Source organism: Nyctereutes procyonoides, unplaced genomic scaffold (assembly GCF_905146905.1).
Source record: "Nyctereutes procyonoides isolate TBG_1078 unplaced genomic scaffold, NYPRO_anot_genome, whole genome shotgun sequence".
In the NCBI taxonomy this organism is placed as follows: Eukaryota; Metazoa; Chordata; class Mammalia; order Carnivora; family Canidae; genus Nyctereutes; species Nyctereutes procyonoides.
This window is the reverse complement of record NW_026575146.1, coordinates 42,766,435-42,784,815: the sequence shown is the minus strand read 5'-3', so window position 1 is coordinate 42,784,815 and position 18,381 is coordinate 42,766,435. Positions and strand designations below refer to the sequence as shown.

The 18,381-nt window shown below is 41.0% G+C and overlaps 1 protein-coding gene across 3 annotated transcripts in view; it reads right to left on the bottom strand.

Annotated features, from left to right (window-relative positions):
* Positions 1 to 18,381, bottom strand: part of RASEF (RAS and EF-hand domain containing) — a 75,992-nt gene that overhangs the window by 32,118 nt on the left and 25,493 nt on the right. For 2 of the 3 annotated variants that reach the window (XM_055310332.1, XM_055310331.1), the window contains exons 2-5: positions 14,172 to 14,318; positions 10,510 to 10,600; positions 4,717 to 4,812; positions 1,916 to 1,993 (exon numbers count right to left, since the gene is read on the bottom strand). In XM_055310332.1, the coding sequence (XP_055166307.1) occupies positions 1,916 to 1,993; positions 4,717 to 4,812; positions 10,510 to 10,600; positions 14,172 to 14,318 (412 nt within the window). The remainder of the gene's footprint in view (positions 1 to 1,915; positions 1,994 to 4,716; positions 4,813 to 10,509; positions 10,601 to 14,171; positions 14,319 to 18,381) is intronic. The other variant, XM_055310333.1, reaches the window with a different exon arrangement.

Below are 18,381 nucleotides of genomic sequence, written 5' to 3'. Positions count from 1 at the left end.
TATGGAACCTGCTTCGCCCCCTGCCTAGGTCTCTGCCTCTCTCTCTGTCTCTCATGAACAAATAAATAAAATCTTTAAAAAGAAATAAACTAGTGTGGTTTAAAAAATGTCTGTTTTTCTAAAATAAACAAACAAACATCGGAGGCTTCTGGTGCAACATGATGGGCTGAGCACTCTTCTTTCCCTTTGGAGACCCCATTCACATGAAATGCCAAATAACATGAAATATATCAGTACAAGTTACAAGAATGGAGGAGGCCCCCCCCCCCAACTGTCACATGCGTTAAATACATTTCTGGAAGATGGAAAGTGGATGGGAATGTGCTGACAAAGGGAAGAGAGCTGGAGAACAGGAGGTCTGGGAGAGGCGTGTAGAAGGTTGTGCTACAGAGCAGAGGAGGAGACAATTAGCCAGGCAGAACCCCGAACAGTCAGAAATGAAGCTAAAAACAGAAATTAAGATCACATACTAAGGCACAGCTTCTCTTTGCCCCCAGGCCAATCTCTCTTACACTAGCAAAGAATAGCAGATAGAGTTGGTTTCTAAGGCAGTAAGACATGGCTTGTCTTTTTAAAAAGAACTGAACTGGGCGCATGGTGGTACAGTCAAGTTGAGCATCTGACTCTTGGTCTCGGCTCAAGTTGTGATCTCAGGTTCATGAGATCAAGCCCCAAGTCAGGCTCCATGCTCAGCTTGGAATCCACTTCAGATTCTCTGCCTCTCTCTCTCTGCCCCCATTTGCACTCACTCACTTTTTCTCTCTCCCTCAAATAAATAAAATCTTAAAAAAAATAAAAAGAACTGAATGATCCGCATATGGTACACTGAAGCCTCTCTCTAAATATCCATACCCCACTCATTCAAAGGTCCCCCAGTCTGACAGCCAGCCTCACACATACAGCTCCAAGGAAGACACTCTCTCAGGAAAGAGGCCCTGAGGTAAACAGATCTATTTACTTAGCTGCACAGGAATCCTACACCAGCTACTTAAAATGCTCAGAAATTCCAGAATGATATATGGGTAGGAGGTTTAAAAAACAATCAGTCCAATAAGAACTGAAATTTTGCAGACTCCAAAGTTAGTATTTTCAAGGAGAAAAAGACAAATTCCATGCATTGAGAAGAATAAATAAAAAGCTGGAAGGCATTGATGGATGATGTCATGAAGATGTCAGAGTTTCTCTGTACCAAGAAACCACAAACTCAACCAGGAAATGCAAGAAAAACAAGCAATTCTACAAGAAAGTCACGATCCAAATACAAAGCCAATGTGGCAAAATCTGGAACTGATTGGCACATTCCAACTTGATGGGAGTCTTCTCTTCCAAGTGGTACGGGACTAATGACTAGAGAGAAAAAAATGCACTTCTAGCACAGCTAGCTCACTTCTGGGCTCTGCAATGAGAATATGCAGAGTCTGAATTAAGGAAATGTTCACTACTGGCTTTCAACTTTGAGAGGCCACCTAAAAACAAAATAAAGACAACTTGATGATGATGACAAAACAGATGCAAATGTTGTCAGCTTGGCAGCAGAAAGCCCAGACACAGGGTCAGCAAATGATAGGAAAGGAACAGAAAGAGGAGCGCTGGAGGAAGAGAAGGGCAGTCATACCCTCAGTTTACAAAGCCAGGGATACAGACCACAGCAGGGTTAACGACGTGATGTGCAAGGGCCATGCCATTAGTGCTTTGAACCAAAAATAAATAAAAGTATTCACAATAGATGGCGTATCACTGAGGGTAAAAGCCTGAATAACACCTTTCCTCAAAGGTATATCAAAGGCTCTCTCTAAGTGAAGTATTGATTCCTCTTTACTCTTCCATCCATGGAACATCGATAAACAGCATGATTATGTCTAGGAAACAGTCGTCCAAGAGGAAATGTACTTTGAAAGTGAAAGGTGATTCTTACCATTGATAAATCATAAATTTGCTTCTTTAATGCAGCCACATCTTCTTTTTGACTGATGTGTTTCGACTGTTCTTCTAGCTGAAAGAACAAATAAAAGTATGCATTTAACAAACTTACTTTGAATTGATTCAGTTAAGTTGCTGAAGATCCTTGAATAAAGATATGGGAATTCTAAAAGTCTTCGATTTTTAACATCATGCAACTTTGTAAATCATTAAACTATACATAATCCATGAGGATTTGAAAATTTGCTTTTAAATATTTAAACATTTAAAAAAGGGACTTTTATCACTGAATGAATTTCCTTGAAAACAACAAAAAAGGCCTTTTGGGAAACCCTTCACCTATAAAGTGATTTACCTTTGCCTTTTCAGTTATGTGCATATGAATCTAGACCTTTATATTCTCCTAGAAATTTATCTGCACTTAACACTCTATCCTGTATTATAATTATTTATGAATGCCTTAGTTCCCTTACCAGAGTCCAAGGTTTTTAACAGTAGGGTTAGCATCAGATTCGCCTGTTTTCTTCACAGTAATTTCTGTAAATGCTTATTAAAATACCTGGTATCAATAAAATTTAAGTATGATAGGAAGCTAGTGACATACGCACACAAAATTATATGAATATATACATCAACTTTGCTTTCCGCTTGACTTGTTAAGCCAGACTAAACTGGCTTAGGAGCATCTCTAACATGGACAACAAAAATGTCTTTCCTACAAATAGCTAATAGTCCCTGGGAATTGTGGGGTCTGTGGGTTTCCATTAACTGAATAGTTAGGCACTGATCAAAATGAATGCTATATTTCATCAGGTCTAAGTCAAAGTCTAAGTAACCTGATGCTGGACTTTCTTCATCTTACCAGATGTATCAACGATAGGCTTTCACACAACAATGCTACATGGCTGATCATAACTGAGAAAATCCCCTGATTTTTTCAGATGCATGACAATTTCAGAGAAGAAAAAGTAGGAGTAAAAAAACCTAGTTCCTCAGAATCAATGGCATAAGGTAAAGGCAATCATAATCAACCTGTAAACTTTTCCATAGGCTAAGCTACATTCCCTCACAAACATCATCATTTTTCTCTTGCAGAACAAACCTCCGGAGCAGGTGGGAAGTCTGGTACAAGCAAGAAAGCACAAACTGTAGCAAGACAACTCCAATGCTTATTAGCTCTGTGAGTCTGAACAAGTTATTTAACTAACTGCTCTGGAACTTAGTATCCTCATCTGTGAAAGTAGGATATTTACCTATCCTCAGAGAAAGTTTGAGAATTAAATTTATGAACTATGAAAAAGAGCTTAATAAACTTTAAGTCAATAATGTGTCAGTTATTATGGTTAGACAGGACAGTCAATTATTAATCCCATTTTACAAATGAGAAATGAAATGATAATGACGCCAACTGTTTTAACAGGCAGAAAGTGGCAGGCAGAGCCTTGATAAAGACTCTGGTCCCATCACTTCTGACTCTTACTGTTCACGGACTATTTGGTCCTCATCTATGCCATAACATGGCAAGAAATTTTGTGTCTTTCCTACATAACTTTCTTTTGGCCTAAAGATTTTGGAAGACATGAAAATAACGGAGGACCAGGGCTAGGAGAATCTGTGACTCTAGCATAAACAAAGGACTGGTCCTTTCAAATGGTCATTAGACCATTCGAATTCTTATGTATGGTCTAATGACCTTGGAGACTAGAGAAAAGGTTGATACTGATCATAATTTCCCAAAAAGGCTATTGGGGAGAATTTTTAATAATTCCAGAGATTTGAATTGCAATAGCCTACAAAATGCAGCTAACCGTCACTTAATCTCATTGACTATAAACACTGGAGAGAGCATTAGAGGTTATCATAGGAACAACCAGAGAAGCAAAGTGTTGTGCCCAAATTCACAATGCCACTTTCAGGGATGATTCTTTTTTAAGTAGCCATTTTCATTTTAGCCAAGACACTTCCACTAGTTACAGAAACAATCCACACGCAAGAGGTGGACCTAGTACCATGCTACAGACAATCTATGCTGGCAGGTGAGAGCTGATTTTACACACCTCTTTCCAAACTCTGCACTCAGTGATGTCAATTTGGTAGCCTGAAATTGTTAATGGTGGGAGTATTTATACCATGGAAATCAGAAAATATTACAGATTCCTCCCTGACCCTCTTCCCCCTACAGAGCCAGTTGTTAAGTAGCTACCAGCACACCACTGGGTGAAACACGCCCTCCTCATTAGAAACCAAACATAGCAAAGGCCAAACCCAATCACACCTTTGCTCACATTTCAACAAGTTCTACCTCCTGTTGATCAGGGGTCCCCTAGATCTGGAACTTTCTACATAGAAGAAGAATATTTACTTCATTTAATAAATACTCACTCAATACTGACCATATACCTTGCAGTCAGCTGGGGGTTGGGATACAGGAATACAGGGATGTGGGATCAGCAAAGACAGTATCCCTTCTGTCATGAGCAGAGTCCACTGAACATGTGGGAATTGAGGGCATCTGAGGAAGGAAAACTGGGGTTTGATGGATATTATTCAAGGGGTCAGAAATATTTATTAGATCTGTGCAGAAGATATGCTGCCCTTGGAAACAGAAAAGAAAATCAGAGACTTTTGAAAAAGTGACTCAAAAAATAAAAGTGTCTTTCTAGGGAGCCCAGTTTGACTCTGAAATCTGATTCTAACTGCTGCTTTAATATGATTCCAACTGTTTTTGGCCACTAAAAACTTAAACACACTGATATACTAAGGCTATTCCTAGAAGCCTAGCTGCCACAAACCTACCTTTCTGAGTTTCTTTATTGTCACCTGTAGATCCCCTACTTCTGTTTCATACTGACGTCTGAGGTCACTGAGGGCTTCCTCAGCTTTACGTTTTTCCTAAAAAAAAAAAAGAAGAAGAAGAAGAAGATTTTATTGATTTAAATAGATTCTTTTTTTTTTTTTTTTTTTTTTTTTTTTTTAAATTTTTTTTTTTATTTATTTACGATAGTCATACAGAGAGAGAGAGAGAGGCAGAGACACAGGCAGAGGGAGAAGCAGGCTCCATGCACCGGGAGCCCGACGTGGGATTCGATCCCGAGTCTCCAGGATCGCGCCCTGGGCCAAAGGCAGGCGCCAAACCGCTGCGCCACCCAGGGATCCCTGATTTAAATAGATTCTTAAAATTCCACAGAATGAGAAATGTTTTGTGTCAAACTAAGGCTGACCCAAAGTCTCCCACATAGGGAAGGCAAGAATGGATGGCAGAAGTAAACCAAATGATTCTGGAGGTATGGCTCTTTTGGAATTGAAACCTGAAGAACTGAAAGCCTACATCCACACATCACCTGGAGAGACACCTCTAAGACTATTACTCATGTATGACAGAAAGCCATAGCACATCAATTAACTAGTTTAATTAATTATCACTATTATTAATTAAAAGATATGGCAACAGCCAAAGGTCCAAGTGCTTCCTTGAACCCTATCATCTCATCAGGGTCCAGGAAGGTCTGGTGGGTTTGTCCTTCTTCCAAAAGCTTACACCTGACCTGAATTCAAATCACATCACTTGCAAATGTCTATGCTAAGTGCTTCCGCATGGGCTAGTACTTCTCAACTGCTTCCTGCCTGGATCAGAGAAAGGCAAGGGGGCACCCCAGGAGGTCTGAGGCTAAAGTTCCCAAGAGCCCACACATCTTCAAATTTCCTTTTTCTCTTAACAAAGTATGGAACTTTATTCCCTACGTTTAGTATCCAAATAAAGTTTTATGTTAATAACCAGTGAAGTTGAGTGTATGAATGTCCACTGATGGCCTCCTATATGCACAGGGAGACAGAGCAGGAGCAATGCAGGCAGACGCACATCCTGGTTGGGGAGGGGACGAAGCAAAGATGATCTCAGGAAGCAATGCCGAAGAGAAACTAACAGTGAGATGTGACAGGAGGTGAGTCAGGGTGGTAAGGGAAGGCCCCTCTGCAGGGGAGACATGACCCCATGTCTGAACACCTGCCTGACTTAGTCTTGCTACCCACCTACTGGCTATCTAGTTGAGACAACTTACTTGCAGCCTCCGTTTCCCTATTGGATTAATGCAAGGATTATATTGAATTATCCAATTAAATTAATAATCCATGTAAATTAGATATTCTATGCTTTGGAGAAAATGTGTAAGAGAAGGGCAACATCTTCACTCACGGTAACCTTTTTTTAAGTGAGTCTCTTGACTTTATCCAGCTTTACAGGTGAGCCCAGCAAGTGTTGCCACTTCACAGGTGGATAAAGACATGAGCCTCCCAATGAGGCACTCCCTTGCACAGCTTTCCTGGCATGGAAATGTACCTATATGTAACTAGGCAAGTCTTCACACTAAATCCAAGGCCATAACCCTAACATAACAACTTTTATGGTTTAAAAATATTTTATTCAGAGTTCAATAAAGGAAATTATCACTATGAAGTTCTTTCCATTCCCAACCTGTCACAGGCAGATGCCCAGAGATCAGATAGGGGATCTTTACAGTAATCTAGGTAGAAATGGTGGTGGCTCAGACCAATTCATCACAAACTTCCTGAAAACTAAGGGAGGGAATCCTTCACAACTCATTCTATGATGTGAATAGTATTAGCCTGATACAAAAATCAAACACATTAAAAGAAAACTACAAACCAATCTTTTATGAGCATGGATGCAAAAATAAAATTTAGCAAAATGAATTCAACAAGATATAAAAATGAAAATACATAACTGAGGTTTGTCCCCAGAGTGCAAGTGTGTTTTAATACTTGAAAAACAGTGTAATTCACCACATTGATATTCTAAAAAAGAGAAAAACCATGAACATTTCAATAGGTATGAAAAAGCATTGATGAAATCCAACATTCCATTCCTAATTAGAACGACAACTGTCAGCCATCCAGGAACATGCTCAATTCAATATAGGGCATCCATGAACAATATGCCACCAACATCATACTTTGTATTGAGAGAGTGATAATAGACAAGGATGTCTGTTATTACTTTTCTTCTTCTAATCAGTGCAATAAGGAGAGAAAAATAAAGTGATCATTCACATCAGTGAGAAGTAAAGCTGCCTTTATCCATAGACTACCTAACCATCTATGTAGAAAATCTGATGGAATCTATCAAAAAAGTTACTGAGTGTGAACAATGTAAACAAATATGATAGGGTATAAGATCTATATGTAAAATCAACTGTATTTCTATATAGTCACAATGAGTAATCAGAAATTGAAATTTCTAGGGTGCCTGGGTGCCTCAGCTGATTGAGGGTGCCTTTGGGTCAGGTCATGATCCCAGTGTCCAGCGTGGAGCTCCCTGCTCAGTGGGGAGTCAGCTACTCTCTCTCCCATTCTCCCTCCTTGTGCTTTCTATCAAATAAATAAAATCTTTAAAAAAATTGATTTTTAACAACACTGTTTAGAGTAGCATTAAAGTATCAAATACCTAGGAATGAATCTGAGGAAAGATTTATAAGATCTGTATATTGAATACCACAAAACATTGCTAAGTGAAATGGAGAATGCATCAGTGTATGGATCAAAAATTATTCATTATTGTTAAGATGCCAATTCTCCCCAAATTGGTCTATAAGGGCAATGAAACCAAATCAAACCCACAGCAGGTTTTTTCCCTTTTTTTTTAAGAAGTTGACAAGCTGATTCTACAGAAATTAAAGGATCTAAAATAGCCAAAACAACTCTGAAAAAGACCAAAGTTGAAGAAATAATATTACTTGATTTCAAGACTTACTATAAAGCAACAGTCACCAAAACAATGTGATACTGGCATAAAGCAATCAATGGAACCAGAGAGCCCAGAAATAAATCCACACAAATACAGTAAACCAATCTGGGACAAAGTACAAAGGCAATTCAATGGAGAACAAATGGCCTTTTCAACAAACAGTGCTGGAATACCCACCTGCAAAAAAATATGAACTTTGATCCATACCATGCAAAATGGATCCCAAATGTAAAACCTAAAACTAATAAAACTTACAGAAGAAAACAGCAGAACATCTTTGTGACCTTGGGTTAGGTAAAGATTTCTTAGACGCCATGATCCATTAAAGAAAAACCGACAAATTGGATTTCATCAAAATGAAAAATTTCTACTCTTCAAAATATACTGTTAGGAGAATGAAAAGACAAGTCACAGCAGGGAGAGAATTTTAAAATCAGAATATATAAAGCGTTCTCAAAATTCCACAGCAAGGACACCTGGGTGGTACAGCTAGTTAAGCATCCAACTCTTGGTTTCAGCTCAGGTGATGATCTCAGGGCCCTGGGATCAAGCCCCACATCAGGCTCTGAGCGGAGTTTGCTTGTGATTCTCTCTCCCTCTACCCCCGCCTTGAAAAAAAGAGAACTGTGGACCCCTGGGTGGTTCAGTGATTGAGTGTGTCTGCCTTTGGCTCAGGGTGTGATCCTGGGGTCCAGGATTGAGTCCCACATCAGGCTCCTTTCAGGGAGTCTGCTTCTCCCTCTGCCTATGTCTCTGCCTCTCTCATGAATAAATACAACTCTTTAAAAAAAAAACTGTATTTAAAAAAGAAAAAGAAAAAAATCCCTCTGTAACAAGAACATCACTTAATTTTTAAAGCGAGTAAAAGATTTTAACAGATATTTTACCAAAGAAAATGCACCATGGTTGCCTGGCAAGGAGGGGAGAGAAGGGAGGAAGGGAGACAGGACAAAGGAGCATGAGAACACTTCCATGGTGGACAGGTATATCCATTATCTTGACTGTGGTGATGGTTTCACACCGTACAGGTATACCCAGTGTTATCATACTCTATACTACAAATTTGTGCAGCTTCTTGCATGTCAATTTTACTTTAAAAAGCCATTACAAGATAAAATACTGAGCCAGGACAATGTAATAACACTGTACGTACAATAGGAGTCAAGGTCAGGAAGAGGTGAATATGGCCAGAGGACTGGGAGACAGCATCAAAGAGAAGTGGAGACTTTCTCTAAGCTTTGCTGAGTTCAGGAAGATGGAAAGGACGGGCAAAGGGAATTGCTGGAGTGAAGGAAGAGCAATGATCACGCCAGACCAGAGCTGTGCAGTGAAGAATCACAGGGGCTGAGCTGAGGCTGACGTTACAGTGGACCCAACACAACATTACAAGGAGTGGGAGCCATGGTAAGGGCTCCAACACTAACAACAGACTTGTTTGTTAAGTACGTAGCTGGAGGAGGCAGTGAGATTGATGGCACAACAGCACATGCGCTTGGTAAGTGTTGGATGAATGAACGAGCACACAGATTAGATGGATGGAGAGGAAAAAAAGGCAGGAAAAAATATGATTTTCCTGTTTCTAGACTCCCAACAGATGAAGTGCTAGCAGAAGAATGGGATCTCTACCACACTAAAGCTGGCCCATGGACTCTGAGCCGTTCACTCTGTTAAATGTGACATCCCAACAGTTATTAACCTTGTCATTAAGAGATGAGACAACAAAAACACCTGAAATCATACATGTGATGAAGCTGTTTTAGGCAGACTCTGAAAGGACACAGAGTTACAAAGAGCAACAGAGAAGAACAGACCGGCTACAGCCATGATGCTTCCAGCACCTCTCAGGCATGGAGCACCCATCCAGATCACAGGCCGAACCTCCGTCAAGCAGGTTGGTGGCACTACCCCATCCTAAAAATGATACCACCAGTGTCAGAGGTCAAGTTATTTTTCCAGGGCCACCCAGCCCAGGCAAAGGCAGAGCCGGGAAGCACATGAAGGCCGATCAGATGCCACTACCTGTGGCCACTCAGAGGTAATGGGGCAAATGAACAGAAAAAGTCCAATTGAATAGTAGCCTTAAAGATAGGTCTATTTTCTCCTTCCAATAAACATTAATCACTCAACTAGACTTGAGAAGGAAAAAACACAAGTATTGCTTCTACAGAAATTACTGAAGGTAGTAACTTCCAACCATAAGAGTTCCTTCAGTGATGAATAAGAGTACATTCCATTATGAAGTCTGCAGAGAGGATTTTAGTTTCCCTGCAATCTAGATTTCAAGTTGGCAGAGGATGTGGTCAGTGACATCGTGGAATAAAACCACACCACCATCCCTCCATTGAAGGGGGGGCTCTGCCGTCTGACCACAGCGCTCATGTCACCTCCACAAAGGGGTCCCTGACCTCCTGACCTCATCTTCCCATCGCCGACTACCACACTTGGTCTTCACTGCACTCACTACTGAAATTATCTGCTCCCTCTCTCCTTACTCTCCCCCAAACCACCACCACCAAAAATGCCCTCACTGAGGGCCACCTGGGTGGCTCAGTCGGTTGAGCGTCTGCCTTCGGCTCAGGTCAAGATCCCAGGGTCCTGGGATCGGGCCCCACCTCGGGCTCCCTGCTCAGCAGGGAGTCTGCTTCTCCCTGTGCCTCTGCTCCTCCCACCACTTGTATTCTCTCTCAAATACATGAATAAAAAAAAATCTTTAAAAAAAAAGGCCCTCGTTAAGAGTCCCTGGGAGCCTATAGACTTGCTGCACCTACAAAGTGCCCACTGCCTGCACCAGGATTCGTGGAATGAACAGGCCAATCCCACACACTCACGTCTTTCCGCGTCTTGTGTTCTACTGCCTGAATCCTCTGATCCATTTCCTCTTCCAGCTCACTCAGCTGCATCGCTGCCTTGTCCTGGGCTCTGAAATTCAAGAAGAAGCACACCTTTTCACCGCAACACGCAGACAACTTCAACCCCATCTATCTCAACCCCTATTTTATAGAGAAGAAACATAGCATTTAGAATAATATTCCCTGTTCCTTCCACAAAATAAAACAGGCTGGCAATTTGACCACTGGGGTATAAAATGACATTAAACCTAGATATTAAGTAAATGGTATAAATTAGATAAAATACTAGTAAACTAGATTGTGGTGAAGAACAGAAAAAGGTATCAAATCACTGGGAAGTTCTCAGTAAATTCTGAAAACCCCTTTTGCTGCATAACTGAGTGACAGTCCTGGACAAAAAGAGAATCCCATGATAAATAGATCTTTAGATATAATTTTGCAATGTTATTATACGAAACACACATGTTATATGCTATAGTTAGAAGGGGGAAAAAAGGAATCTCAAATGATTTCTAATCAGTTCCCTAAAGTTCTAGATTACAAATGTGATCTTTACATTGTAGAAAAATTATGCTTCTTTTATTAAAAGCATCACTAAATCACCTCTTTATAGAGGTGGAGCACACTGATTTGCCAAAAAAAGTTAGAAATGGGAACATTTCATTGAGGAATGTTCTAGGTTAGTTTTCTAGTTTGGAGACGTCTGTACACTTTACAATGGTTGAAACTTCAGATTAAACCCTATAAAAAGTATTTTTTGTTCTCTCTCTGCTGTATGTCCAGTTATCTCAATTTTCTCATAAATACGTCTTGCCTATTCAACTACATGACAAGAGACTTGAAAGCAGCCACCATGGGGTTTAGAGGGTCATTGACAGACTACTGATAAAAAGGAGAGGGCAGGACCTAAACAGAAGGCCTCCCATCTGCCAGTTGCCAGTTTGATGGCTTCTGGGACACATCTCACCTGCTTTCTACTTGTTTACTCCCTGGTAACACAGTCTGTGCACTAGTTTCATTTCTAAAAAATTCTAAATGACTACTGAGGGGTAGGGTGAAGGCCCCAAAATAAAATTTTGAGTGACTTTACTACTATCTTCTGCATCCTTACCTGACAGCCTGCCCAAGAAATGTTAACCTAGTTTGGAAAGTCAGCTATTTCTAGCTCGTTTATAAATACCTCTTATCTGAGGGCAACCTAGGAGGCTCAGTCAATTAAGCATCTGCCTTCACCTCAGGTTATCATCCCAGGATCCTGGGACTGAGTCCCAAGTCGGGCTCCCTACTCAGTGGAGAGTCTGCTTCTCCCTTTCCCTCTGCCTTCCTCCTCACTCATGCTCACTCAAATAAATTAAATCTTCAAATAAATAAATACACACATACATACATACTTGCTACCTGAAATCTAGGAATTATGTATCTCCACAGCAACTTTGTTTTGTTGGTTTTGACCAAACTTTGTTTGGTCAACTCTGGAACTATACAACAGCCAAATCACACATCCTTTCTCTCCCGTGACCATTTTTCCAACCTCTCCTTCTAGACATCCAGGACTGCTCCTACATGTGCTCTTTTTGCCTTCCTCACTTCTGAGCAACTTTTTTTTTTTTTTTTTGGTCTATAATGACATAGTGTTTGCCCCAGCAATTCCTAACTCCTAGTGAAATGTCTGGCATGGTGAAGACTGTCCACTCTGACCTAGTCCAGGGATCTCGTCAAAACACTGGGACCACTCTTCAGATGCAAGTACAGTGCAAAAAGGTAGACACCTTCCCCATCCAAAATCCCAGGTGAGGGCAGATGGTCTCAGTTAAGAACATAAGAGAACTTCACGGTCATCATATAAGCACTTCGGCAAATCTCTGATAGCTGATACAGAGCCTGACTTTGGATACCCTGATAGCACAGAGGCAGAGAGGAGACAAGCACTGACACAGCTCAGTGCAGGTAACACACTCACTCTGCAGGGACAGAGCAGCCAGGGCTGGTGATGAGAACATGAAGAAGACCATTCTTCTTTCCCTTGTGGGTTCACATGGTACTATCCTTAATGGTCATGTATAAATATGTGTATGTGTGCGTCCCACATATCTTTGTGTAGGTCTGTGTATGTGAGTGCCCGTGGAAGTCTGTCTGTTTTAACAGGTATTCACTGGACAGTCTAAAAACTCAATATGTCTGTCTGCGAATCACCCAAGGTTCCATACTGTTCTACAGAATTTGGAGTTCAGAGGACCATCCTACTATCCCATTGAAAGCCCCTAGCAGGCTAACTTGAGGGAAAAGTTCAGAGTTAGGAACTGAAAATGTTCCTCAGAAAACCCCTGTGAATAGCTCAATTCTTATATGACTCCAGAATTATGAAAAGTCCTATTTAGCATTAGCGTTTTTAAAATACTCCTATATTTTAATTTCCTTCACTTAAACTCCAAAGGGTCAACTAGATGGTTTGAGCATCACTTTGAGGGAAAGAATAAAAAGATAGAGGAGTACCCTCTCCTGTCCCCTTGCAGAGGGGGTGCATTCTATCAAAGGGGCCTTTACAGGTTCTGGGCAGAGACTAGCAGGATGCAACACACACTGCCAAAACAGATGGCAACGAGAAGCATCTGCAGAACAGAACACCCAGGAATTATGGCAAACAAACTGCTCTCTTTCCCACTAATGCCAAAGGACTGTGGTGCCACTGCAGAGCAAAAAATTTGATTTCAGACTGTAACACATATAAGCTCTTCCCCTGCACTGGGCTGCTGGTAAAACCAGTAAGATATCCTATGTAAACCAGCTATGGCTTACACAAACTATCTGCATGACAGTATGAGTTTAAAGTTTTTTGGCTTTCAAGTTCAGGCTTGATGAGGAAGGCCAGAGACAGGAAGAGTCCCACCAGTGAGCACCAGCCACGCGGTAGGCCTGGTACGAGGGACTCTACCCATGACATCATCTACTGTGCCTCCATACAGTCTTGAATATTTTACAGTCTTGTTCTGCAGACACAGGAACCTGCCTCAAGTCACACCCCTGTCTCATAAGGCCAGGCTTCTAGTGGAGTCCTGTCTGTTTCTCTGGATGGAAAGTTTCCTGTATGTTTCAAGTGGCTGGATATAAGATAACAAATCTCTTAAGCTGTTCTGTATGGAATCATTGGTCTTAAAAAGTTTATATGACAGGATGACCTACTGATGGACTGCTGGATGCCCGTACAAAGTACTGCCCAACTCAGCTTTCTTCATGCTGGCTCAGCCAAGGAAGCACCAGATTCCTGAGGTTGGGGAAGTCCACCCACATCATAATGTGATAGCGCAGCTCTATGTGCCATCTGGTCACAGAGCCAGTTAAAGGTCTGACCCCACGTGCCACTTAGAAAGGAAGGGCTTCAGGGGCACGTGGGTGGCTCAGTCAGTAAAGCATCTGACTCTTGATTTCAGCTCTGGTCATTATCTCAGGGTCTTGAGATCAAGCCCTGTGTTGGGCTCCACGCTCACAAGGAGTCTGCTTAAGATTCTCTCTCCCTCTGCCCCTTCCCCCCTCCTGCCCGCATTCTTCTCTCTTTCTCTCTCACTCTCTCTAAAAAAGAAAGATAAAAAGAAAAAGAAAAAGAAAGAAAGAAAGAAAAAAGAAGGAAGGAAGAGCTTCAATACCTCTTCACTGCAATGGCCAGGTTTTCCATTTCTGTGCTCTGCAGTTTGATCTCACGGATAAAGTTCCTGATAACATGTTCATATGGCTGAATTAGTCTTGGCTCCACAAGGTTGATGTTTAGATACAAGGTACTAACTTGTTCTTTTCTGCCAAGAAAAATAATCATAATGAAATTAAAAGCTTAATTAAACCAAGCAAAAAATAAAAAAGCAAATTTTCAGAATACTTTTAGGAATGAGACACATAAGAATCAAGGAAGAAAAAGGCAACAATAATAGAAGGAGCAGAAGGGAGGGATGCCTGGGTGGCTCGGTGGCTGAGGGTCTGTCTTTGGCTCAGGGTGTGATCCCAGGGTCCTGGGACTAAATCCCACATTGGGCTCCCCGCAGGGAGCCTGCTTCTCCCTCTGCCTATGTCCCTGCCTTTCTCTGTGTCTCTCATGAATAAATAAATAAAACCTTTAAAAAATAGAAATTCTAGAAAAGGTAAATAGGGGTGCCTGGGTGGCTCATTTGGTTGGGCAGCTGCCTTTGGCTTGGGTTGTGATCTTGGGGTCATGGGATTGAACCTCTCATCAGGCTCCCGGCTCAGCAGAGAGTCTGCTTCTCCCTCTCCCTGTCCCTCTGTCCCTCCCTCCTGCTTGTGCTCACTCTCTCTCAAATAAATATTTTTAAAAAATTAAATTAAAATAAAAAATGGTAAATAGATGCACAGAAAGTTAGGTAATCATTAAATGGATTAATAACATGTTCCACCAATCCCTAATAAGACATATTTCAGCCTTTATAAGAGTGAATATACCTATTATTTTATAGTCAGTTAAAAATTACTGCATACAAATTCATATGTATTTATATGTGACAACCCTCATATTAGTTATTATTAACTTTTATTAAAAGACAAATATTCTAGAGTCATTTCAAAAGAAAAACTGATGTGACTGGGCAGCTCACCTGCTAGAGGATAAAAAAGTGAGTCAGGGAGCTGGCGGTGCTCCTGACTCAAGTTCAGTGGATGATATGCTAAGTGTACAGAAAGAAGACTCTGTGAAGACACAGGAAAGTAGCCATCTGAAAGCCAAGGGGACAGGCCTCAGGAAGAACCAACCCTGCTGGTACCTTGACTTGAGACTTCTAGCCTCCAGAACTGTATGAGAATGAATTTCAGTTAAGTCACCCAGTCTGGTAGTTGTTACTAGAAATTCCTAGGCAGCCAGAGCAAACAGTAAAAGGTCCAAAGTCCCAGAGTGACCGAGTAGCTGAGCTGGGAATAGACCCCAGTGTGATGCTGCAGACCACATGATCCGCCGTAACATTATTTTGCTTCCAAACTGTGGTAAAGCATCTGAATCGTGGCAGAAGAAATGGGATTCAAAATTAATTCACAGAACTATGAAACATGCAAAATGTGAGGTAGATATTAACCCAGAAGCTTAGTTAAGCATGGCCTCAATATGTGTCCATGGAGTTATAAACTCCCCCAGGTTTCCACTTATAAATAAACTGCTCAGTCTGTGCAGAGGCCAATTATGATTGAAGAGAACTGCTCGAATGAAGTATTATTTTTTTCAAATGAAGTATTATTAATAAACCTGCCGGATTAAGCCACTTTGTTTGATGTAAGATACAGAAAGCAGCCATCATCCTTCCCATCAAAGCTGAGTACAAACACTAGCTGCAACAGTGAGACATATTTACTAGAGCAGTAAACAAAACAAAACAAAACAAAATACTCTTAGATTGCCCCATGCAATTTCAATGCATAACAGGATCATTAACTTCTTTGCCTTTTGTCATTTACTAATCACCAGCATGATACAAAACAAAAAGGCTTTCTCCTTAATAGGAACTTGCTTATCAGAGATGGCCATTGAAATCCTATCACCTAGAGTCCTTGTTTATTGGCTAACAGCACAATAAAATGTTCAGAAGTAGAGATCAGTAGATTTCCTGACTTTCTGCCAGTTTCAAAAATAAGAAAGAAACATGATTTGTAAATCTTGATGGTCTTAACATTATAAAGAATTTTAGAAATAGTTGACAGTGAAGTATACAAACATATCAATTATAGCAAATACGTGACACTGGCAGAAAATATGTTATATAGTTAATACTTATCTATCCTGGGCACCTGGGTGGCTCAGTGGTTGAGCATCTGCCTTTGGTTCAGGGCGTGATCCCGGGGTCCTGGGATTGAGTCCCACATCAGGCTCCCTGCATGGAGCCTGCTTCTCCCTCTGCCTGTGTCTCTGCCTCTCTCTGTGTCTATCATGAATAAATAAATAAATAAATAAATCTTAAAAAAATTACTCATCTATCCTGCTTCCTATTACAAAGCACACAAGGAGAGATGACTTCCCATAACCGCAGGCAGGTAGACTAGAGTCATGTGACTAGTTCTAGTCAATAAAATGGAATAGAAATGGTGTGTTTGTCACTTCTATGCTTGTTCCCTAAAATTCTTCATAAGATCCTCAGCTTCTATTCATTCATACTCTTTCTCTCTTTCTCTCGGCATCTCTCCCTCCATTCTCCTTCCCTCTCTCTCTTCTTGCTCCTTCTCCACCTCCATCGTCTCTCTTCCTCATCTCCATAGCTGAAGTGAAGAACTCCAATATGCCAAAGTCATGGGATAGGATGTGCTTGGATTCCTGAATCACCACACTGAGGTTAACTGCTCAGCAGGGCTGCCTGACCACTTCAATCTGAATGACCCACTAGAAAGAAATATGTTTGTATTCTATAAAGCCACCAGGATTTGGAACTTGTTATAGTCAATTTGAACTTAAAAGGTTGGCATAATATTTTCCTATTTTGTTTTTTTATTAACCTCTTCCAGATAAAGTTACTTCCTTGTCTTTTTCTTGATAGCTTCATATTAACTAAGTAAAAGCTTCTATGACCAGGGTAAATCTTTATAGTATCACCACCCACTCTCTCTAAAGAGAACAGAAGACTACTCTGAAGCATTCGTATCCTGAAGCAGACATTTATTAAGCACCTTACATATGCAGTCCAGGCAGTGATCCAGCATTTATGTGTACTATTCGCTTAATCCTCATGGCAACCCTATAAATAAGTTATCACTAGTATGCTGTTTAGCAAAGAAGAAACTGAGGCACAGACAGCGAAGTATTATCCTGGTAGCAGAGCCAGGTTTCCAATTCAGCCCATCTGGCTCAGAGTCCAGATCCTCATGGAGGAAATACCTCTTCGTGCCAAAAGTAAATGCTGAACTGGTCCTTCAAGGACCCCAAGGGCATGTCTCCATTTAAGAAAACTTAACCTATCAAGATTTTTAAAAATTCCTTTGTAGGAGGATATGTATCTTTGCTGCAAGGACTGTCCACATTACAAAGGATCACCTTTAAAGAATGAAAGCATGACAAAGATTAAAATGAGAAAATCTTATAAAATTTGGTTTATGTAAAGCTATCTGGGAAAAGTATTACTGTAGACAATAAGTCCCACTCCCACCTTCCCCAGGCCCCATATGTCTGTGTGCTTCATTTGGTTTGTATCTGTGAAATTAGAGAACCATCTGGATTATGCCAACAGACAGCCAACAGAACACACCTGGCAATTCTGACACCTGATGGAGAAAAGTACCTGACTGTAAGAAGAGGTAATACCTTTTGCCTCTCTGTGAGCTTAAATGCTATGCCCTGCCCAGGCAGCTGAACACCTGTGGATTCGTCAACTCAGCAGACGTGGTGCCACTGCCTGGTGCCAAGACAATCTTTGTTCCACTCCTAAGAGTGTCGCAGTCACTGGCCTCCCCTAGTGTCCTTGCTCCCCACGTCAAAGGTTAAGCAAGCAGAGAATGCACAATGTTGCACCGCATGCATAGCTCTGTTTCCTTCTGGCCGGACCCAGGGCAGTACACATCAGACCTGAAAATGGTGCCTGGTGATGTAAAGGCCCAAAGCACTTTTAATTCACTGGGTATGGGCCTAATCTCAGGCAGTTACACTTGGATTCACAAATACCATGTAGAACTGCTTACAGGTGTGCTTGACAAATCCTCGGTAAAAATGAAGGGTCAAGTCATAGGCTTTAATCAGCCAAGACAAAACACAGTCTCTACACTTCTATGCCAAGAGAGCCCCTAACACTAAAAATAATCTAATTTATGTCTGAAGGAAAAGAGATCAAATGAAAAGCAGAGACAGACATCAGAGAAATGTAGATCAAAGCACTCCCTGAATTT